General features: G+C 57.9%; 2 protein-coding genes and 1 long non-coding RNA gene across 7 annotated transcripts; 1 reads left to right on the top strand and 2 right to left on the bottom strand.

Moving 5' to 3' along the window:
- Positions 1-215: 215 nt before the first annotated feature.
- Positions 216-2,768, top strand: RAC3 (Rac family small GTPase 3). 3 transcript variants are annotated; one of them, XM_032241278.1, is made up of 6 exons: positions 216-349; positions 940-1,011; positions 1,345-1,462; positions 1,578-1,640; positions 2,056-2,215; positions 2,311-2,768. In XM_032241278.1, the coding sequence occupies exons 1-6, from the start codon at positions 315-317 to the stop codon at positions 2,439-2,441; spliced, it is 579 nt and encodes a 192-aa protein (XP_032097169.1). In that variant the 5' UTR covers positions 216-314; the 3' UTR covers positions 2,442-2,768. The 3 variants fall into 3 exon arrangements, with proteins under 3 accessions (XP_032097169.1, XP_032097171.1, XP_032097170.1); XM_032241280.1 differs by having other exon boundaries at positions 2,056-2,219; positions 2,311-2,371; XM_032241279.1 differs by lacking the exons at positions 216-349; positions 940-1,011 and adding an exon at positions 1,045-1,093.
- On the bottom strand, positions 2,440-15,640 carry LOC116525484. The gene is made up of 2 exons (XR_004257700.1): positions 15,563-15,640; positions 2,440-2,872 (listed from the first exon to the last, which is right to left on the bottom strand). It is a non-coding gene; the product is annotated as an uncharacterized LOC116525484 (long non-coding RNA).
- DCXR (dicarbonyl and L-xylulose reductase) lies at positions 3,476-6,102 on the bottom strand. Of its 3 annotated transcripts, none has more exons than XM_032241277.1 (8): positions 5,995-6,102; positions 5,823-5,920; positions 5,236-5,390; positions 5,101-5,143; positions 4,924-5,023; positions 4,782-4,846; positions 4,589-4,706; positions 3,476-3,738 (listed from the first exon to the last, which is right to left on the bottom strand). In XM_032241277.1, exons 1-8 carry the CDS (start codon positions 6,044-6,046, stop codon positions 3,734-3,736), a joined length of 636 nt encoding a protein of 211 aa, XP_032097168.1. In that variant the 5' UTR covers positions 6,047-6,102; the 3' UTR covers positions 3,476-3,733. The 3 variants fall into 3 exon arrangements, with proteins under 3 accessions (XP_032097168.1, XP_032097167.1, XP_032097166.1); XM_032241276.1 differs by having other exon boundaries at positions 3,476-3,733; XM_032241275.1 differs by lacking the exon at positions 3,476-3,738 and adding an exon at positions 4,278-4,462.
- Positions 15,641-21,699: the final 6,059 nt, after the last annotated feature.

The raw sequence follows: 21,699 nt of genomic DNA, 5'->3' as shown, positions 1-21,699 counted from the left end.
ACCTCCGGGCCCGGGACGCGCGGGAGGAGGCCGCGCCGCGGCTCCCGCAGCCGTGCCCGGGTTCGGGCGGCCCCGCCCCCCAGCCGCGCGCCCCCCGCCCCCGCCCCCGCCCCCGCCCCCGCCCCCCGCCGGCCGCGCTCGGCTGTCTCCGCGCCCGGCTTTCGGCGGCGCTCGGCTGTCTCCGCGCCCGGCTTTCGGCGGCGCTCGGCTGTCTCCGGCCGCTCGTCGGCGCTCGGGTCCGCGGCCGCTGCGGCGCCGGGCATTTCTCCGCAGCTCGGCTCGCGGCCGCGCCCGCCGCCGCCCGGCCCGCGCCCATGCAGGCCATCAAGTGCGTGGTGGTCGGCGACGGGTGAGTGCGCGGCCCGGGCCGCCCGGCTGGTCTGGGCGGGGGCGGCTCCGGGGCTCGGGGCGCAGCCCGGGCGGGGCGGGGATGGCGCCCGGGTCCTCGAGAGGCGGCCCCGCCGGAGCCCGCCCGAGCGGCGAGCGCCCCAGGGCGGAGGAGGGCGGGCTGCGGCGGGGCGGGGTCCGCGGGCCTCCGGCTCGGGCCCACCTGATGCACCCGGCTCCCGCCCGGGCTGGCTGCGAGCGAGGCGGGGCCGCCGCCCCGTGCTCCCAGTGGGTGGGGCCAGGCCTCTCACCTGGGCTGCACCCTGTGCCGGCCCCACCCTCCCGTGCCGCCGCTCCTCGGAGTCGGGGCCTCCGCCGCTCTGCCTGGGGGTCCAGTGTTGGGGCGCCCCCATTTACCACCCCAGTCCCCGGAGCCCGGCCTGCCCTGGTCGTCCTCCAGCCCTAGGTCGCCGCGGATCTGGTGGGCTGGGACCCCCGCCTTTCCCTCAGACGCCCCTAACTCGCCTCTGGCTCCGGGGGAGGGGGGCTGCCCTTGCTGGGCAGTGGGTCCCAGGCCGGGCCCGGGAGCCACGTGGCTTGCCCTGTCTGCAGCGCCGTGGGGAAGACATGCTTGCTGATCAGCTACACGACCAACGCCTTCCCCGGAGAGTACATCCCCACCGTGTGAGTGTGGGGGGCTTCCTGGGAGAGCACATGCCCACCGTGTGAGTGTGGGGGGCTTCCTGGGAGAGCACATGCCCACCGTGTGAGTGTGGGGGGCTTCCTGGGAGAGCACATGCCCTCCGTGTGGGTAGGGCATGGGGGGGACACGGGCCGGGGCTCCCCTGGGCTTCCAGGTCCGGTTCAGGTGGCCCTGCCTGAGCTTCCCGGCTGGGGCTGAAGTGCCAACTAGAATTCCAGTTCCGTGCAGACTTGTGAACCCCAAGACACAAGCCGCGGGGCTGGGGGTTTCTGGGACCCTTCCCAAGTCCTGACCCTGCCCTCACTGCCCTGCAGCTTTGACAACTACTCTGCCAACGTGATGGTGGACGGGAAGCCGGTCAACCTGGGGCTGTGGGACACGGCGGGGCAGGAGGACTATGATCGGCTGCGGCCGCTCTCCTACCCCCAAACTGTAGGTGACAGGGCCGGCCCCAGGAGCTGGGTGGGTCCCTGAGGTCCGGACAGGGGAGGGAGCAGGCCCACAGGGACCCCCTGACCACTCCACCGGCCCCCACCTTCTTCCCAAGGACGTCTTTCTAATCTGCTTCTCCCTGGTGAGCCCGGCCTCCTTCGAGAACGTTCGTGCCAAGGTGGGCAGGGCTGGGGCCCTGGTGGGGGAGGGCTTGCCCCAGAACCTGCCCTGACAGTTGTCCTTTAGAGGCAATTGAGCTATGGCTCTTCCTGGGGTAGGCACATGGGGTGGGATCTGAAGATGACCGCGGGGGCTGATGGGGCGGCATAGCGGTGGTGGATACAGCTCTCAGAACGGAGTCTGAGAGCGGGGGATGGGCCTTGACTGGGAGGTCCTGGGGGTCTCCAGCTTCCCTGGCTGTTTGTTTTTGGCATTTCCCCACCAAACCCACCAGACCCCTGGTCACCCTTTGAAGGAAGAAGAGCCAAGTGTCTCTGGAGCAGTGGGGAAAAGGGCCTGAGAGCCGTGGCCTGCTCAGGCGGGGCTAGGGTAGCAGACCCAAGCGTAAGGGTCAGAGTGGTCTGTCCCTGCAGTGGTACCCAGAGGTGCGGCACCACTGCCCCCACACGCCCATCCTCCTGGTGGGCACCAAGCTGGACCTCCGCGATGACAAGGACACCATTGAGCGGCTGCGGGACAAGAAGCTGGCCCCCATTACATACCCACAGGGCCTGGCCATGGCCCGGGAGATCGGTGGGTAGGCGCTGGCGGCCTGCAGGGGAGGGGCAGGGAGGCTCGAGGAGGGCCCCCCAATACCCCACCCTGTCTTCCCTCCTCACCACTGTCAGGCTCCGTGAAGTACCTGGAGTGCTCAGCCCTGACCCAGCGGGGCCTGAAGACAGTGTTTGACGAGGCGATCCGGGCAGTGCTCTGCCCGCCCCCGGTGAAAAAGCCAGGGAAGAAGTGCACTGTCTTCTAGAGCCTGAGGGCTGGCAGGGGAGCAGCCCTAGACGTGTCTGCTGTTGTGTTGAGACGTGTGGTGTCCCTGAGTTGGCAGTGGGGAGCAGTGGGGGTGGGCAGCGGGAAGCATGGGGACGAGGCTGGGCGGCAGGGTCCTGTTCTCTCTGCCGCCTCTTTCTGGGGTGTGGCTCCAGCCTTCCCTGGCCCCCACCAGAGGCCGGGAGGGAGCATGGTCTCCCTCGGGGCTGAAGGGGCAGGTGTGGGGAGGGTGGGGGGGAGTTCTGTCCATTGCGCCCCTCAGCGGGGCGGCCCCTTCTTATTTTATACAATAAACATTCTCTACCTACACCTCCTGCCTCTCACTACCTGCCCTTCTGCCCTAGGCGGGGTTTGCTCCTAACTGCCCCCCCAATGACCACGCAGAGCGTGTGGGTCACACCCCAGCTGCACCTTGGAGTCGATTCCTGATGGGCAGCACTAAGCTTCCTCCCCTGGACCCAGAGGCAAGAGGGGCTTGCTGCACTCCTCAGCCCCCAAAGGAGCCAACCCAGATCAAAGCAATAGCAAGTGCTTTGAGCCCTTGGGATGTGCCAATTTGCGGCCTCAGAGGGCACATTTCCGGGAGAGGTGGCCAACCAGGCAGCTCCAGTTGTGCTGACCGGGACAGTCTGAAAAGAGGCTAAACCAGGTCAGGCCTCTCAGAGCCTCATGGGAGCTGAGGTAGCCTCCCCCACATCCCTCAGCTCCTCTGGCTGGCACTGGGAGGAGGGGCATTCAGGCGGAGGCACAGGGTGGACAAAGGCACAGGGGTCGGTGTGTGGCATCAAGAGTGAAGACAGCAGCGACCCAGCACAGTCTGCTGATGCTGAAGCCTGAAACAGTGGGCCTCGAGCCACGTTTTGGAGTTTGGAGTCACTCAGGATCGGAGGGTGCCGAGGGCCAGAGTCAGCTTCACCTGGTGCTGGGTGGGGACAGCTCCTTCTGGCTCAGTTAAGCCAACTGCTGAATTCTCAAGAATTTTGCCAGTCAGTTGTTAACCATTATTAACAATTATAGAAGTTTACAATTTGTTTTATTAAAAGCAAAATCAACCAACATCACTTCCTAGTTATTTCTGCACACATTACTATTTTCTCTGCCCCGGGTTATGTATATCTGTGGTACCTATGGACACAGACACCACGTAACAGGGTGCTGAGGGTATCTCTTCCACCTCCACGTTCAATAGCTTGAAATCAGCTGTGGTGGGAGTGTTTACACCATGGGAATTGGCAAACTCGTTACATTGGAGCTTGATTTATAGTTAAGTGTCTAGACTTAATAAGATGATGGAGAAAATGCAGATTAGACTTCAGGATGCTGTATCTGTTCATTACAGTGTGAGCAGCACCACAAGTTGAGGAAATGCTCTTCTAGTGTTTGAAAACCATTGTCTGATTCAACAAACTGGCTCAGGTCATTGACAAAATGGAGAAGCTTGAAGTCTTCCTTGCTGCCCTTTTGTCTTACTCATTAGCCTGAAGGAAGAGTAGCCAACCGCACACTCACAGAACGGGTGACAAAAACTTACATGCACACGCTGTCCCACCCCAGGGTTCTGGACAGGTCCCAAGGCCATCCGTGCTGAAATTCACTGCCTTCCTTAGGAGCCAGCCTTTCACCACCTCCTACCTCCCTCCCAGTCCCACACAGCAAGCTGGCCATCTGAGAGCTGTATCCACCACCACTATGCCACCCCATCAGCCCCCACGGTCATCTTTTGGTTGGAATGTGGCTCTCATGGGTCTCTGCCAGCATTACCACACCCCGCCCCGAGCCTCAGCTACCTGCTGGCAGCCTAGGAATAGCACATAGCCTGAGCAGAGGAATCAGTTTTATTGGAGGGATTGGGGGTAGGATGGGCATGGCATGGGGCTGAGGTGTGTGTGGAGAGGGCTCAGGTGGCCCAAAAGCCCCCATCCACCGGCACAATGGAGCCAGTGGTCATACCGCTTCGGTCACTCAGCAGAAAGAGGATGGCGTCCACCACGTGCTCTACCTCTGTGGGCAGGGCAGGAATCGGGGCAGAGATGAAGGAGGCTGCCACTCATCTTTCCCTCCCACCCCTGCCCAGGGCGGGTACAGGGGCTACTGGTGCCATGCTGGCTGGGCTCCCACCCTACTCACCAGCAAACTTGCCAAGTGGGATTCGGTCAAGCATAGTCTTGGCCTTTTGGGGGTCGAGCCAGTTGGTCCGCCCCATGGGCGTCATCACCACTGTGGGGTTTACTGCATTCACTCGGATCTACACCAGGACAGCTGGGGTCAGCAGGGTGAGTGGGGTGCCCTAGGTTGGGGGAGGCACCCCAGTGCTGCTCACCTTGTGGGGCCCGAGCTCTAGGGCCATCACCTTGGTCAGCATGTCCAGGGCACCCTTGGTGGAGCCTGTGAAGGGGAACCCAAGCTGGCTGGTGCTGGGGCTGGGGCTGGGGCAAGACCGAGGGCACAGCTGGGGCACTCACAGTAGATGCTGTGGTTAGTTATTGCCCTCTGGGAGGCCTGGCTGGAGATATTCACGATGGCCCCCGGGGCTCCCCGGGCTATTAAGCCCCTGGCCACGATCTGGAATTGCAGTGAGAGGGTGAGGCAGAGCTGGCAGCACTCACCAGAGTTCCCGTCCAGCCTGGAGGGCAGCTCACCTGCGACACCTGGAGGACTGCTCGCAGGTTCACCTCAAAGGATCTAGAGGCCAAGGGACAGAGCCCGGTCAGAGGCTGGCGCTGCTGCCTCCGGGACTGCCCCTCTCTAGGGTTCCTCCACTCCCACAGGCTCACCTGTCAAAGGCCTCCTTGGTGACCTCCAGGAAGGGCTGCAGCAGGGCCACAGCTGCGTTGTTCACCAGCAGGTCCACGGGGCCCACGTTGCCCAGGGCCCGCTCGGTGGCCTCCCAGTCGCTCAGGTCCACACAGACAGGATCTATCCCAGGGCACTGTGTGTATCAGCAGGCAAGTTACCAGAGACTCTGTGCCCAGCAAGCCGCACAGCCGGGGACTGGGGCTGGTGCCCTTTCAGCCGACAAGGAAAGGAGTTAGGAGTTCCGGAGTGGTCAGGGCTCTGGGCCCGCAGCCAGGCGCTGCCTCCTGCTGGGTCACTTCCCCCCCTGAGCCCGAGCGCCTCCTGCCCCGGGCCTGCTGTGTAGCCATTTCGGCCTCTTTCCGAGCCCGAGGGCCCTGGCGGCTCTGCTGGCCACGCGGCCGCCCACGCAGACCACGAGCCCTGGGAGTGAGTGGGTGCGAGGGCGCCCAGGCCGCGGTGAGAAGCGCAGCGCCTGCGAGGGGAGGCCGAGCCGCGCACAGGGGTTACCGACCCTGCCCGCTGGCGCCCCTCCCCGCTCGCCGCCCTGGGACCCGGCGGCGCGTACCTCGCGGACAAGGCTGTCCAGGTCGGCCTGGGTCCTGCTCACAGCCACCACCCGCGCGCCCGCCGCGTGCAGCGCCTGGACCGTGCCACGCCCGATGCCTGCCGGGGTATAGCTCCGTGAGGGCGCCCTCCGCCCGCCTTTGCCCGCCGCCCCCACGTTGCCCGCCGCCCACCTTTGCCCGCCCCGGTGACCAGCGCGCGGCGACCCGCGAGCCCCAGCTCCATGTCCGCGCCGTCTCCGCCCTCCGTGCTGGGGTCGCGGGACTTGAAACTCGGGCCGCGGAGGGCGGGGCGCGGCGGGGCCAATGGCAGGGCGGCCTCCGGAGACGGGGCGGGGACATGCAAATCGCTGCTGCGCCCTGCGGCGATTCGCCGAGAGGAGCGGGCGCGCCGGGCGGGGCGGGGCCTCCGCGGTCCCTGGGCCGGGTCTTTTGAACTGCCCGGTGTGACCCACCCACCGGGCCTGAAGTCCGTTTAGTGGACCCTGGCTAGCTGTTTTTCCTGCCAAGATTATGACAAAAAGCCGCTGGCGGTAATATCGGAACGAACGTGTGGCTAAATTCGGGAAGCACACGTGAAATGAAGAACTCAGAGCCAACATTTCTTGTTTTGTTTCTGAAAACTTTGTCATGTCCTAAAACGTGTCACCTGTGCCCATCATCCCCCAGGCGTGGGAACAGGACACGGAGGCTCACTGGTAATGCCAAGGGAAAGAATTTGGACAACCCAGTGTGTCTGGAGAAGACACCAATGTCAGCAGATCTCCGCTTTCATCTGAAAGGGACTTGAACCACAGGTCACCTTGGACAGCCAGCATGCGGCCGCGGGCGCCTTTTAGAAGTTGAATAGGGGCCGGGTGCGGTGGCTCACGCCTGTAATCCCAGCACTTTGGGAGGCCGAGGCGGGTGGATCACGAGGTCAAGAGATAGACACCATCCTGGCCAACATGGTGAAACCTCGTCTCACCTAAAAATACAAAAATTAGCTGGGCATGGTGGCCTGCGCCTGTAGTCCCAGCTGCTCGGGAAGCTGAGGCAGGAGAATTGCTTGAACCCTGGAGGCAGAGGTTGCAGTGAGCCGAGATTGCGCCACTGCACTCCAGCCTGGCGCCTGGCAATGGAACAAGACTCTGTCTCAAAAAAAAAAAAAAAAAAAAGAAGTTAAATAGGATAGGAAGAGATAGGATTGGGGTCACAGAAGTACACGGTGGCCCAGCAAAGACCAGCATTGCTTCCCAAGGCTTTGGGATCAGTTACAGATGTGTGTGTACCCGCTCACACCCGGCCTCCGTGTAAAACCTACTTTGTTCCGTGTTTCATTGTAGGAAAGTCTAGAACCACTGTCCTGAGGACCTTCTGTGGCCAGGAGTATGGAATTGGTGATTGTAGCTGTGGATCCAGGCCCCAGACTTTGGATCATCTAGAGCTTGGGGCCCAGAGGCATGGAAAGGCTGGAGTCAAGGGTGGCTAGGTACAGCAGGAGGCAAGGTCCTGGTTTGTTCTGGGGGCAGCCAAGTACATTGTCCCTATCAGACCTGGCCCTGCAGTCAGTCCACCACCCCTGGCCACCCTGTCAACTCTGCTTTTTGCCCCTACCCTTGGAGCCCACTCTCTGCTTGCCAGCAGCCAAGGGAAGAACAGCTTTCAACCTGTACTTCCCAGAAGGCCCATCTGCCTAGACCCCCTCCAGCAGCCTGCATGCGTCCTCAGGAGAGTGGACCAGGCCTGTGATCTGTGGCTCAAGCCTTGCTCCCTATGGGTCCTGCTGGCTGGTCAGAAGCACCCTCAGCATCTCCCACCCCCACCCTGTGCCCTGTGCCCTCCCACCCACTGCTTGGCCGGCCGGATCCCGACCCTAGTCCTCTGCCCCCTCGCCCATGGTTGGACCTTATGCCCCGTCCACCTCAGGCCTATAGCTCCCCAGATGTAGGGCTGTACAGCCCCACAGGGTCGTGGGGTGTCCCTTGCTGTGCTGAAGTGCAGGATTCCAGAAGTAAAGAGACAGGACACTGAAGACCTGGTGAAGAGCGTCTGGACTCGGGGGGCCACGCTACCTGTGGGCGGAGATCAGTGAGAGCCCCAAATGCCCAGAAGCATCTGTATTTATTAGGTACAGTAGGGGGCAGAGTCGTGGGTGAGGTCATCCTCTATAGGCTTAGTGATAGGGCATATATAATCACGCGAGTCACAAGCGAGGGGGCCACCCCATTAGGTCACCTGGCAGAGAGGTGGGCTGTGCGCAGTAGGGGGCCATGCCGTGCGCAGTAATAGAGGGTCGTGTACAGAAAAGGGGTCCACCCCCATTAAGTCATCAAGGCAAGGAGGTGGGCTGTGTGCAACAGGTGTCGTGCACAACACTTCTTATTTGGGAGCTGGAGACTTCAAAGGGTTTCTAATAGAAGGATACTGTAAGCCATGCAGTGAGAGCTGAAGGCTTGTGCTCTTCTCTTAAGATATTTATGGGGGCCGGGTGTGGTGGCTTATGCCTGTAATCCAAGCACTTTGGAGGCCAAGGCAGGCAGATCACCTGAGGTTGGGAGTTCAAGACCAGCCTGACCAACATGGTGAAACCCCGTCTTTATATACATATGTGTATATATGTATATATACACACATATATAAAGATATTTATGGGAGTTTATGGGAGGGTGATTTGCGCTAGCACAGAAGTGAGAAAAGACTGACAGGGTGTACAGCCACTGTGACTGGTCACACCAGGGGGGTTCTTCTCCCTCGGTTACTTCCAGGATCTCAGGCCTGAGGCCAGCTTTCCACAGGAACTGGATGCAAGGTGCTGTAACTCCTTTCTCAGGAGGAGAGGCCCTTGCTCCAACCTGCCATACAGCGTATGCCCTTTCAGGCAGGGACGCCACCGCCGGGGTCTCTGGTTCTTGTCCCGGTCTGGCTGTTTTCCCATGTACTGCTGCTGTTCTGTGACTGCTCTAGGCATTCCTCCTACTACAAACTACTACATGGTTATATGGAAGGATTCTATAAATCAGCACTAAATGTGTCAGTATAGCTCCGACTACAATACCTAGATGATTATATACAAAGATTATATGGGACTCCTCGGTGCCCCTGGGGTTGTTACCCACACCCAGATGGCATGGCAAAAGCCGGGCCTGGGCAAGCACAGCTGAAAACTCCAGGGCCTGCAGGACCCTCTGGCCAGGCCTGGACTGCAGGGCTGTTGAGCCCGGATTCAGTCCAGGGGCTCTCTTTGAGCAGAACTGGGAGCTCGGCCCTTGGCTTGGGCAGCCTCTTACCGGTGGCTTTGGGTGAGAGGTGCACCCAGAGGTGGAGGTGGATTATCTGGGGGATTTGCTGCAATATGAACCCATCCCTGTTACTCCAGCGGAACTCTCCGCCCTCCCTTCCATTCCAAGGGCATTGGGCGTGAGAATGTGGCTCGTGGGCGTGCGCAGGGCCGGGCGTGGGGCGAGTCAGGAGTAGGTGGGGCCGGGGTGGGACCTGGGATGATCAAAGGCGAAGTCGGGGCAGGGCGGGGCCTGAGCAGGGGTTGGTGCCATTATGGAGCACGTGGATGAGCGCGGTTGGGGGGGCGGGGTCAGGAGAGGCGGGGCGGGGCTGAGGTGGGGCGGGGCCGAGGCGGGGTCAGGGGAGATGGGGCGGGGCCGAGGCGGGGTCAGGGACGGGGGCGGGGCCGATGCGGGGTCAGGGGAGGTGGGGCGGGGCCGAGGCGGGGTCAGGGGAGGCGGGGCGGGGCCGAGGCGGGGTCAGGGGAGGCGGGGCGGGGCCGAGGCGGGAGCTGGAGTCTCAGCAGGGTCGGGGCGGGTCGTGAAGGCGGCGGGGGCGGGACCGGGACCTGGGCGTGGCGGCCTTTCGCGTGGGGCGGGGCCGGGGCAGGGATCGCGGCTCTAGATGACTGGGTAGCCGGCGTCCGGGAGGGTGTCCGAGTCTCTGGGAAGGCGCTGCCGTCCCTGAGCAAGAAGAAGATGCTGGGGACCACCTCCTCCACCTCGGCGGGGGCGGCGGCCGGTCAGGGTAGCTGGGCTGAGCTCCCCAGGTCACCCTGCTGACCCGCTGACGCCCCGACCTGCAGTCTTCCTCAGTGGGTGGCGGCCCCTCACCTTCCAGCGGAGCTGGGATGGGACAAGACTTTCTGGCCCCTGGCTGTCAGCACCACCATGGAGCTTACAGAGTTCACTCGGATCTGGGGCCGGGGCCAGAGGTGGTGGCCCCAGCCTGTACACCAGTCCCCGGTCCACGCAGTCCCTGGGTGCCCCCAGGCCTGAGCTTACTTCCTGTGTTGGGGTAATTCCCGGCCCCTCTGGCTAGAGCCTTGTGTGGTCCCCCTCCTTCCCATTCTCATCACCGGCCCCCAGCCCTGCCCCGAAGCACCCGCTTTGCACCCCCAAGGCCTGGTCCCCAGCCCCGCCCCCACGACCACCTCGTGTGGCCCCAGCTTCATGGCCATGGCTTTTGTCAGCATGGGCACTGCGCCCTCGGTGGAGTCTGTTGGGAGCAACACTGAGGACCTTCAGGGACTGAGCCCTCCTTCCAGGTAGGCCCATCTGCAGGGTGGGGGGTGCTGCTTCATGGAATCGGTGTGCAGGCTGGGCAGAGGGACTCACCATAGGTCACGGGATTGGGAAGGCAACATGGGCCGAATGCTGACGATGGAGCCGGGTGCTCCATGATCCATCAGGCCCCAGGCTGTGATCTGAAAGCAGAGTGGGTGCAGCTGACTCCACCCCAGCGCACCCCCACCCAGCCTGCTCAGCGACGAGCCTCCTCTTCCCACTGGTTCACCGGGGACACCTGGGGTGCACGACACAGATTCATATTGAAGGAGACAGGAATCGTAGCCACCTCCACCAGCCCATCTTCAGCAGCTCCCCCGCCCAACCCTGTCCCTGCTTCTCACCTGTCACAGGCCTCCTTGGTGACCTCTGGGAAGGGCTGCAGCAGGGCTACGGCGCCATTGTTCACCAGCAGGTCCACAGGGCCCACACCACCCAGCATCTGCATGGTGGCCTCCCAGTGGCCCAGGTCCACGCACACAGGATCTGACTCGTGGCACTGTGGGATGCTGGGAAGTGGCCTGGGCGGTGGTCCGGCCAGGAAGCATCCCTGGGGTGGGGGTAGATCCAAGCCTCACTGAGCTTCATGCTTCATCTCCTTGGGGAGGCTGACCAGGTCAGCGCTGGTGCAGCTCACGGCCCACACTTTGGCTCCCAAGGTATGCAAGGCCTTTGCAGGTTTCTGCCTGTTCCCCGGGAGGCTCAGGGGACTTGGTGGGTAAATGGCGCCGTAAGTCTGTGGTCAGGAGAGCAGGCGGGAGTAGGAGCTGCCACCCCTGCTGCCCAGAAATGAGCAGTGAGAGGGCGGAGGCCCAACAGTGGGCAGGGCCCGGGTCCGAGACCCAGCTGACCAGCAGGAGGACCAAGGAGGCCCCAAGGGCAGCCCCTCCCACTGGGCCACAGGGAGGAGACCTGGCTGTATACCGCCTGTGTAGCCTGGTTCTAGGGGTCGCCCTGGGGAGAAGACAAGCTCACTCCTCTCTTGGGGGTCTTGTGTTGACCAGGGAGGGGCTTGCTAGTCCTGCTGCTGAGGGAAGCCTGACAGGCCAGTAGTACTCAGGCCCCGCCCCGGGGCCTCTGTGAGTCTTGCAGCCTGGCCACCTTGCTCTCCCAGCCAACCCCTCCTGCACCTCCAGCTCTCCCTGCCCGAGTCACCAGGATCCACAGGCCACTGAGCTTCAGCCACATGGTGCTGCCTCCCAGCCTGGGCCTGCAGTGAAGAGAGGACGGGTAGGTTTATAGGTCTGGGCTGGGAGGTGGGGGTCAGGTGACAGGAGTCGGGGGCCACCGGGAAGTGAGCAGGGCAGAACCACTCCCCTCAAGAGGTAGCCCTTCTCACCCACTCCCCAGGCCTGCCAGCCAGAAGCTCCTTCCTGGGTTCTGGAAAAGAAAGAAAAATTGGGGCCGGGTGTGGTGGCTCACACCTGTAATCCTAGCACTTTGGGAGGCCGAGGTTGGTGGATCGCCTGAGGTCAGGAGTTCAAGACCAGCCTGGGCAACATGGTGAAACCCCATCTTAAAAAAAAGAAAGAAAAATTAGATTGCATGTGTGTGTGTGTGCATGCAGGTGGCGTGGCTGCAGAGAGCAGTGCTGTTGGGAGACAGGGCAGTAGAATGTTGGTGTCTTTCCTTTTTTTTTTTTTTGTCTGAACAGAAATATTACCCTGTGACAGCTTCTACTGGAAGAGGAATCCTGGCTGCGCCATCAGCTGGGGGCAGGGCAGTGGACGGCATGGGGATCCAGTTGTCTGTGCCCCAAGCTGCCAGCTCTCTGGTGAACCCCAGTGCCCTCATCAGGCTCTGCTGCCCTGGGGGACAGGGCACTGCCCAGCAAGCAGCAGTGTGTGTCCCTTCCTGAGCGGAGGGCACACCCTGCTTGTGGCTCACCCCTGCCAGCCTTACTCCAAACCCCATCACAGCCCCTAACTGGGGGCTGAGGCAGCCTCCAGAGTCTTCCTCACCAGGTTCCTCCTAGGCGCCCCTCACCGGCCCCTAGTCAGCCACACTGAAGTTTAACTCTTACAAAACAAAGCCTGGCCAGGGGCAGGCAGGGGCTGTTCTTCCCCGGAAGTCCTCCCCTGGTGCCCTCTATCTCCTCCATGGGGAACTTTCCACCCCCGTGCAGATTGGTGGACCTTTCAAGGGGTCGGGGGCCATTTGGCAAAAACAGATCAGACGACACGTGCCCCCTTCCTCAGATGTGCCGCTGATTCTGATACTGTGGGTAACCCCCCATATAGGTACAAAGGAAGGAGAGATAAGCAGAATCCTGGCACAATTAAGACCTGGAGCATATCTCAGTTTATAATGTTACTACTCAGTTATTTACATATATATATAAAAAACTATATCTTAGTTTATAATCGGAGGAATGCCTAGAGTGGACACAGTACAGAGCATGAATTAAGGAATAAGCAGCTTATAATCAGAGGAACGCCTGGAGTAGACACAGTGCAGAGCGTGATTTGAGGGAAAACAGTTATACCAGGACAAGAACCCACGGCCCAGGCGGCAGCGTTCAGTATTGTAAAGATACCGCTGTATGGCAGGCTTGGGGCGAGAGCCACTCCTCCTGATAAAGGGGTTGTAGGGGCTGGGCGCGGTGGCTCACGCCTGTAATCCCAGCACTTTGGGAGGCCGAGGCGGGTGGATCACAAGGTCAAGAGATCGAGACCATCCTGGTCAACATGGTGAAACCCCGTCTCTACTAAAAATACAAAAAATTAGCTGGGCATGGTGGTGCGTGCCTGTAATCCCAGCTACTCAGGAGGTTGAGGCAGGAGAATTGCCTGAACCCAGGAGGCGGAGGTTGCAGTGAGCCGAGATCGCGCCATTGCACTCCAGCCTGGGTAACAAGAGCGAAACTCCGTCTCAAAAAAAAAAAAAAAAAAAAAAAAGGGGTTGTAGGACCTTGCTCCAGTTCTTGTGGAAGGTGCCCTCGGACCGGCAATCCACCTTGGTGACTGAACTTTATCAGCTCTTGCTACTGTGCTGCTCGAAAAGCATCTTCCCATAGAACCCATTGGAAGCTGCCAGAAGGTGGCGGTAACCCTGACAGCTCTGTCACTGCTGTGTGACTTAAAGCATCCTCCTATAAATCTTCTTAGAAGTAGTTTCCCATAGATAGAAGTATCGCACACTGCACCCTCTTCACTGCGCACGGCCCACCTTCAAGCCTCGGTGGCCTAATGGGGGTGGACCCCTTACTGCGCACAGCCCTTGCCTCAATGACCTAATGGGAATGGACCCCTTGCTGTACACGGTCCACCTCCCAGCCTAGTGACCTAATGAGGGTGGACACCTTGTTTCATTGCTCACGACCCTATCAGTATCCTTAAAGATGACCTCACTCACTGCCCTGCCCCCAACCTATACACAATAAGTACTCACGCTTCTGGACATTCGGGATCTCGCCTGACTCTGCTCATAGGTGGCGTGGCCCCCTGAGCCCAGCTGCGTTTTCCTTGTACTTCTGTGTCCTGTCTCTTTATTTCTCGGATCCTGCCTCAGCACAGCATAAGGGACACCCCATGACCCTGTGGGCCATCAGCTCTACAGATACCAACTCACTTCTGGGGCTGAGTCTGAGGGTGTGTCTCAAGCACATCCCTGTTTGTGGGATGAATGCCACTGTCCAGGAGTTCAGGGCAAATCATATGACACCTCCACCTGGCAGGAGACACTGAGGGCCCTCCCAGGACAATTTGTCCTATTGAGATCCCTGGGAGGGCACAGTGCTTGACCTTGTGATAAGTTCGTGGGTAAGATGCAGAAAATCCTTGCCTGGGCAGGGTCTCAGGCCGCACACCCAAGCTGGGCTTTGCCCCCAGTACTTGTCAGGAATGTGTTTTTGTTTTGTTTGAGACAGAGCCTTGCTCTGTCACCCAGGCTGGAGTGCAGTGGTGCAGTCTTAGGAACCTCTGCCTCCCGGGTTCAAGCGATCCTTCTGCCTCAACCTTCCGAGTAGCTGGGACCACAGGCACATGCCACCATGCCTGGCTAACTTTTAAAATTTTTTGTAGAGATGGGATCTTGTTTGGATGCCCGGGTCTTCAACTCCTGGCTCAAACGAGCCTCTAGACTCAGCCTGTCTAAGTGCTGGGGTTCCAGGCGTGAGCCCCACGCCCGGCCAGGGATTCTTCCAGCTGTTGCGTGTTTCTGTTCCAGTTATTTGCTCTAAGACTGAGGGCAGTGGCCGGGCGCGGTGGCTCACGCCTGTAATCCCAGCACTTTGGGAGGCCGAGGCGGGTGGATCACGAGGTCAAGAGATCGAGACCATCCTGGTCAACATGGTGAAACCCCGTCTCTACTAAAAATGCAAAAAATTAGCTGGGCATGGTGGTGCGTGCCTGTAATCCCAGCTACTCAGGAGGCTGAGGCAGGAGAATTGCCTGAACCCAGGAGGCGGAGGTTGCGGTGAGCCGAGATCGCGCCATTGCACTCCAGCCTGGGTAACGAGAGTGAAACTCCGTCTCAAAAAAAAAAAAAAAGACCGAGGGCAACCACCCTGGGCTCGCCGTGAGATGCACGTGTGCTGAAAATCCACAGCTCACCTGACCCCGAGGCCCCTGCTCAGGCTGCTGGAGCACAGAGGGGGTGTGAATTTCCAGTATGGGGTCTCCATTCACAGCCGGGGTCCACTACTCCTCACCATACCGCTGATTCACTTCCCCGGGAACAATCACCCTGCAGGTGGCTGCAAGTGCCTTTGGAAGGCTGGAGATAGAATTACCGGGAGGTTCTGGCTGTGGAATAAGATCCTTTCTTGATTCAAGGGGCCCTGGGTCTGCAGCCCAGGGATTAAGAGCCTTATCTCAATGACATCTACAAAGTCCCTTTCCTAAACAAGGGCATGGTCGCAGAGTCCTGGGATTCTAGTTGTGGAACCCGAGAGTGGGTATGAGGTCGTCTGAATTTGTAACCAGCTGGTGTGCAAGGAGAGCGGCCTTGGGGACCCCCAAGCTTGCAGCGGCTCCCTGCACCCTCAGACCGTGTGGTTGGCTGGACTCCTTTGCAGCAAGCCAAGCTCACACTTGATAACAACCCCCCACCACCTCAGCCCCGAACATAACAAGGTTCATTTTTCACTCATGCTGCAGGCCCAGGGCTGGCCACTCAGGAGCCGGGGCTGAGGGAGGCTCCACCATCTCGTAGCTGCGCTGGCTGGCCTGATTAGGGTGCGCATCCTCGCTGACCTCGGAGCCGATTCCTGATGGGCAGCACTAAGCTTCCTTCCCTGGACCCAGGGGCAAGAGGGACTTGCTAAGCTGCTCTTGCTAACTGCAAACACCACCCCCGAGTTCAAGCAATTCCCCGGCCTCAGCCTCTGGAGTAGCTGGGACAACAGGTATGTGCCACTACACTTGGCTAATTTTTGTATTTTGGGTAGAGACGGGGTTTCACCAGGTTGGCCAGACTGGTCTCAAACTCCTGACCTCAGGTGATTCACCCACCTCAGCCTCCCAACAGTGCCCCTGACACTTGTCAGGAATGTGTTTTTGTTTGCTTTTTTGTTTGTTTTTCTTTTGGGACAGGGCCATGCTCTGTTGTCCAGGCTGGAGTGCAGTGGTACAGTATCAGCTCACTGCAGCCTCCACCTCCCTGGCTCAAGCAATCCTCCTGCTCGGCCTCTAGAGTGGCTGGGACTACAGGCTCATGCCACCACACCCGGCGAATTTATATATATGTGTGTGTGTGTGTGTGTGTGTGTGTGTGTGTGTGTGTGTGTGTGTATATGTATATACATATATATATACATTTTTTTAAATTTTAAATTTTAATTTTGGAGACAGAGTCTCGCTCTGTCACCAGGCTGGAATGCAGTAGCACAATCTTGGCTTACTGCAAGCACTGCCTCCCAGGTTTAAGAGAGTCTCCTGTTAACTTGAGAAAGTTCTGCACCTGGAGGAAAAAAAAAAAGAGACTCTCCTGCCTCAGTCTCCCGAGCAGCTGAGACTATAGCCACGTGCCACCATGCCTGGATACTTTTTTTGTGTTCTTAGTAGAGACAGGGTTTCACCATGTTGGCCAGGCTGGTCTTGAACTCCTGACCTCAGGTGATCCACCTACCTCAGCCTCCCAAAGTGCTAGGATTACAGGCGTGAGCCACTGCGCCCGGCCCAGGATGGTTTTGATCTCTTGACCTCAGGTGATCCACCCACCTCAACCTACCAAAGTGCTAGGATTACAGGCATGAGCCACCATGCCCGGCCTAATTTTTGTATTTTTAGTGGAGACGGAGTTTCACCATGTTGGCCAGGCTTGTCTTGAACACCTAACCTCAAGTGATCCACTCACCTCAGCCTCCAAAGTGCTGGGGTTACAGGCATGAGCCACCCCACTTTGCCTAGACTCAGAAAACAAATAAAGGTGCATCCCTGCTCAGATTCTCAGCTGCCACCTGGTAATGCTCTTCATCACAAAGCCACCCAGCCTGGGGTGCCGTGCTGCCTTTGGGCCTTCCCCATCTGCAGGCTCCCTCACTCCGAGTGCCCCACACCTGCTTTTGCCCTTTGTGACTTGGAGACTTCTTTATTTATTTAAGGAATCCGATAGGTGCGCAGTTCCAGAGTCTGGGGGGAGGCCCTTCTGAGTGGTGGGATTACAAACCCAAGGCTCAGGCTTCCAAAGTTATGCCACAGTTTGGGTGGCCAGGGCGGTCCTTCCCTGATATCGCTCTCAGAAGACCCAGTCTCTCAGGTCTAGATTGTGAAGGATCTGGTTGTCCTCAGTGGACCATGAAAAACTGTCTTTACTTTGGTGTAAGGCCTGAAAGCCTTGTAGTGTTTAGTCATCTCCAGGTTGGGGAGCAGTAGATTCCTGAAATTTTGTTTTCAAGGGCACAAGCCTTCCCGTGCCTGCTTCCTGAAGGGCACTTAGATTTCCCTTGGAAGAGGATCTGGCGGTCATCAATTGCAAGACCTTCGACCATGGCAATCCAGTCAACCCAGTCAGCTTCGCCTGATGCTATTACATCTGTCAGATCTTATTTTTTTTTAAATTAAAGGTGGGGTTTCACCATGTTGGCCAGGCTGGTCTTGAACTCCTGACCTCAGGTGATCCACCCACCTCGGCCTCCCAAAGTGCTGGGATTACAGGCGTGAGCCACCGCGCCCGGCTGTCAGATCTTATTTAACTGTTTTACAACTTGGACCTGGACGACCTAGACACTTTCTTTGGAGGAGGAGTCTCGCTCTGTCTCCCAGGCTGGAGTGCAGTGGTGTGATCTTGGCTCACTGCAACCTCCACCACCCGGATTCAAGCAATTCTTCTGCCTCAGCCTCCTGACTAGCTGGGATGACAGGCACCTGCGGTCACACCTGGCTAAATTTTGTATTTTTAGTAGAGACGGGATTTCACCATGTTGGCCAGGCTGGTCTCGAACTCCTGACCTTAAGTGATTCGCCTGCATCGGCCTCCCAAAGTGCCAGGACTACAAGTGTGAGCCACCACGCCTGGCCTGGCCCTAAACACTTTCAAAGATGACAGGCCAGTTATTTTGTAGAAAATTCCGCAGTGTAGATTTGCCCAGCGTTTCCTCAGAGATTCCGGCTGTGCTTCTCCATCAGGAACATCATGGAAGTGACATGGTGTTCTCAGTGTGCCCCACCACCGGGTGCACAGTTGCTTTTTGTTTTGGGGGGATTTTTTTGAGGCAGGGTCTGTCACCCAGGTGGGAGAGCAGGCTCATTATAGCCCAGCCTCCCAGGGGCACAAGTAATCCTCCCACCTCAGCCTGCCGAGTAGCTGGGACTACAGGTGCATGCCACCATGCCCAGATAATTTTTTATGTTTTTGTAGAGATGGGGGTCTTTCTGTGTTGCCAAGGCTGGTCTCAAACTCTGGGCTCAAATGATTCTTCCCCTTCAGCCTCCCAAAGCGCTGGGATTCCAGGTACAAGCCACCGCGTGCGTCCAGGTGCATGCTTTTCGTCTCTGCTCATGAAGTTGCTTTGATCACAGGGTGGAAAGTGCGTCCCTGGGGGTCGAGCTTTGACCACGCCTCACTGGACTGACTTCCGGGTATGAAAACAATGCGGCCGCTGCCTCACTCCTGGCCTCCAAATCACAGGCAAATGTGTCTCCAGGCCCATATGACCGGCAAAGCAGGGAACTGGGACCTGGGGCTCTGCCCATGTAATGTGTGTTGACCCAGTGCGAGCCCACTGCAGCCCACCCTCCTCAAGCTGGTCCCCATGATGCACCTCTTTGTATTGTATATATTTTTCATTTTCTGTGTTTTGATGTCTTTAAAAAAAAAAAACAAACAAAAACCCCTTTCTGGCTCCTGGGGCAGGCCAGGACTCAGGGCTAGCAAAGGACTACCCACTGCTCTGCCTTCATCACCCCGGACCAGGGTTGGGTATGCAAAAAAGGTTAAAGCAAAGACACCACTCACAGGTGGGCACGACAGTGTAGAAAACCAATTAGGGGCCAGCGCAGTGGCTCACACCTGTCATCCCAGCACTTGGGGAGGTCAGAGCAGCCGGATCACTTGAGCTCAGGTGTTTGAGACCAGCCTAACTGACAAAGTGAAACCCTATCTCTACAAAAATAGCCAAATTACCCGGGCACCTGTAACCCTAGCTTCTCGGGAGGCTGAGGCAGGATAATCGCTTGAACCTGGGAGGCGGAGGTTGCCGTGAGCTGCAAAGACGCCACTGCACTCCAGCCTGGGTGACAGAGCAAGACTCCGTCTCACAACGAAAAAGAAAAAAAAAAAGAAAACCAATTAGGAATGGTAGGTATATGTAAAATAGGTGAAGGGTGGGGATCAATTAGAGGAAGATGCGCCCAACAGGAAGACAGCTTCTTAGTCCTGTCCGTGGATCTACCAGGGACTCGCAGCTTGGCTTTCAGGCTTTAAAAGATCTTCTGCGGCCGGGCGCGGTGGCTCAAGCCTGTAATCCCAGCACTTTGGGAGGCCGAGGCAGGTGGATCACGAGGTCAAGAGATCGAGACCATCCTGGTCAACATGGTGAAACCCTGTCTCTACTAAAAATACAAAAAATTAGCTGGGCATGGTGGTGCGTGCCTGTAATCCCAGCTACTCAGGAGGCTGAGGCAGGAGAATTGCCTGAACCCGGGAGGCGGAGGTTGCGGTGAGCCGAGATGGCGCCATTGCACTCCAGCCTGGGCAACAAGAGCGAAACTCCGTCTCAAAAAAAAAAAAAAAGATCTTCTGCTTGACGGTCAGATTTCTCTGGGAGCCCATCCTTGTCTGCGTAGGAATTTGTCTGCCTCCAGGCACTATAAAAAAAAAGTATATATATATATGCTTTTTTTTGAGACAAGGTCTCATTCTGTCACCCAAGATGGAGCATAGTGGTGTGATCTTAGCTCACTGCAGCCTCCAAATTCTGGGCTCAAGTGATCCTCCTGTTAAAACATGCACTGTGAACAAAGAGACCCCCAACAGGCTTTGTGTGAGCAACATGGCTGTTTATTCCCCTGGGTTCAGGGGAGCTGAGGCTGAAAAGGGCGTCAACGGAGCGCTGTGCGATAGGAGTTGGTTTTTGTTTTGTTTTGTTTTAAGACGGGGTTTCACCGTGTTGGTCAGGCTGGTCTTGACCTCCCGACCTCAGGTGATCCACCCATCTAGGCCTCCAAAGTGCTGGAATTACAGGCGTGAGCCACCACGCCCGGCCTGGAGTTGGTTTTATAGGTTTGCGGTAAACAGTGGAAAATTACAGAAGTAACTTTAGGGCAGTTTTTTGTAAGTTGGGAGGGATCGTAGGGTGCGGAGGTGGACCAAGGTCAGGTACAAAGTCGAGTGGCCTTATCAACTGGGGCGGGAATATGGAACAATAGAGAACGTCTTAAAGGTAAGTAGGTGCCTCGGGGTTGATCATTTCTTCCTGTTTTCGTGGTCTTCCAGTTACTTTAGATTTTTCCAGGAACTCATCTGGAATGTCCGTGCAGGTCGCAGAGGTCAGCATGGCATCTATGGGGCTGTCAGTCGGCTAAAAGACCTTACATTCCTGTGTTTTTCTGTTAGTAAAATAAAAAGAAATGAAGAGTGGAGGACAGCGGAATATTAGGAAGGCCGGCACAGAGGGTGATGGGGTGATGTTTCTTAGGGCTTCTTCGAGAGGGATTGTGGGCGGCGCAGAAACCTAAAATGGAAATAATTTAGACTGCTGGGAGACCTCGGGCAAGGGGTGATATTGTGGGGCTGTCAGAAGGGGCGTTTTTCGTATTGACTGATTGGTTATCGCTTGTATATGATTTTGTAGGAACTGAGAGTTAAGAGAAGAAGAAAGATAGGTATCGGAGGACCGAGGATTGGACGAAGCCATGACTCCCAGTTAGAGTTTCCAGCCAGCTCCAGAGTAACCACTTGCCTGATTTAGCGAGTTTTTGGGCTCTGTCTTAATTTATTGATGGTATCAGGTACATAAAAACGACACTCTTTTTTTTTTTTTTTTTTTTTTTGAGACGGAGTTTCGCTCTTGTTACCCAGGCTGGAGTGCAATGGCGCGATCTCGGCTCACCGCAACCTCCGTCTCCTGGGTTCAGGCAATTCTCCTGCCTCAGCCTCCCGAGTAGCTGGGATTACAGGCACGCGCCACCATGCCCAGCTAATGTTTTGTAGTTTTAGTAGAGATGGGGTTTCACCATGTTGACCAGGATGGTCTCGATCTCTTGACCTTGTGATCCACCCGCCTCGGCCTCCCAAAGTGCTGGGATTACAGGCGTGAGCCACCGCGCCCGGCCAAAACAACACTCTTTAGTTAGGAGTAGGCAAAGACTTCCTTTTTCAGAGGTTGGTAAATCAAGACCTCCTCGGTTTTGGAGGACAGCTGCAGCTGGGGAATTTACTTGCGCTTGAAGGAACAGTGACTGAGATAATTCTGCAATGGTAGCAGAGGAATCGTTAGAGGCCACATAAGGTCGATTGAAGTGGTAAGACCTGTGCCAACTGCAGTGGTAAGCCCTAACCCTACAAGTGAGGGTAACAATGGGTAACAATGGAATGACCCACTTGCGTGGTGTCAGGACCACAAGGGAACCCGGAGGCTTTAGTCTCTGTTGGCAAACTGAACTTTGGGAGCAAGGAAAACTAGAGTACAGGTGCCTGTCCAGCTGGTAGGAAGGCAGATGTAAGAAGAAGAATCACAGAGGAAAAAAAGCCCTTGGCTGAGACAGAACTGGAAGTGTAAACTGAAAAGGAGAGAAAGTGTTCTGGGGGGCTGGGCCTTGGACCCAAATGCCGAGGGGACCAGCAAGGGCTGCGGCTGTTAGAGGTTGTGGCGGGCTTGGCGGGGTAACTGTGGAGGGCGGCTTTTGTTTTCACGGCGTGTGAGGAAGCGTGGGGATCTGTAAGTAGCCAC

Source organism: Sapajus apella, unplaced genomic scaffold (genome assembly GCF_009761245.1).
Source record: "Sapajus apella isolate SASKATOON/1434 unplaced genomic scaffold, GSC_monkey_1.0 scaffold48, whole genome shotgun sequence".
Taxonomy (NCBI): domain Eukaryota; kingdom Metazoa; phylum Chordata; class Mammalia; order Primates; family Cebidae; genus Sapajus; species Sapajus apella.
The sequence above is the reverse complement of the archived record's forward strand: the minus strand, read 5'-3'. Positions and strand labels throughout refer to the sequence as shown.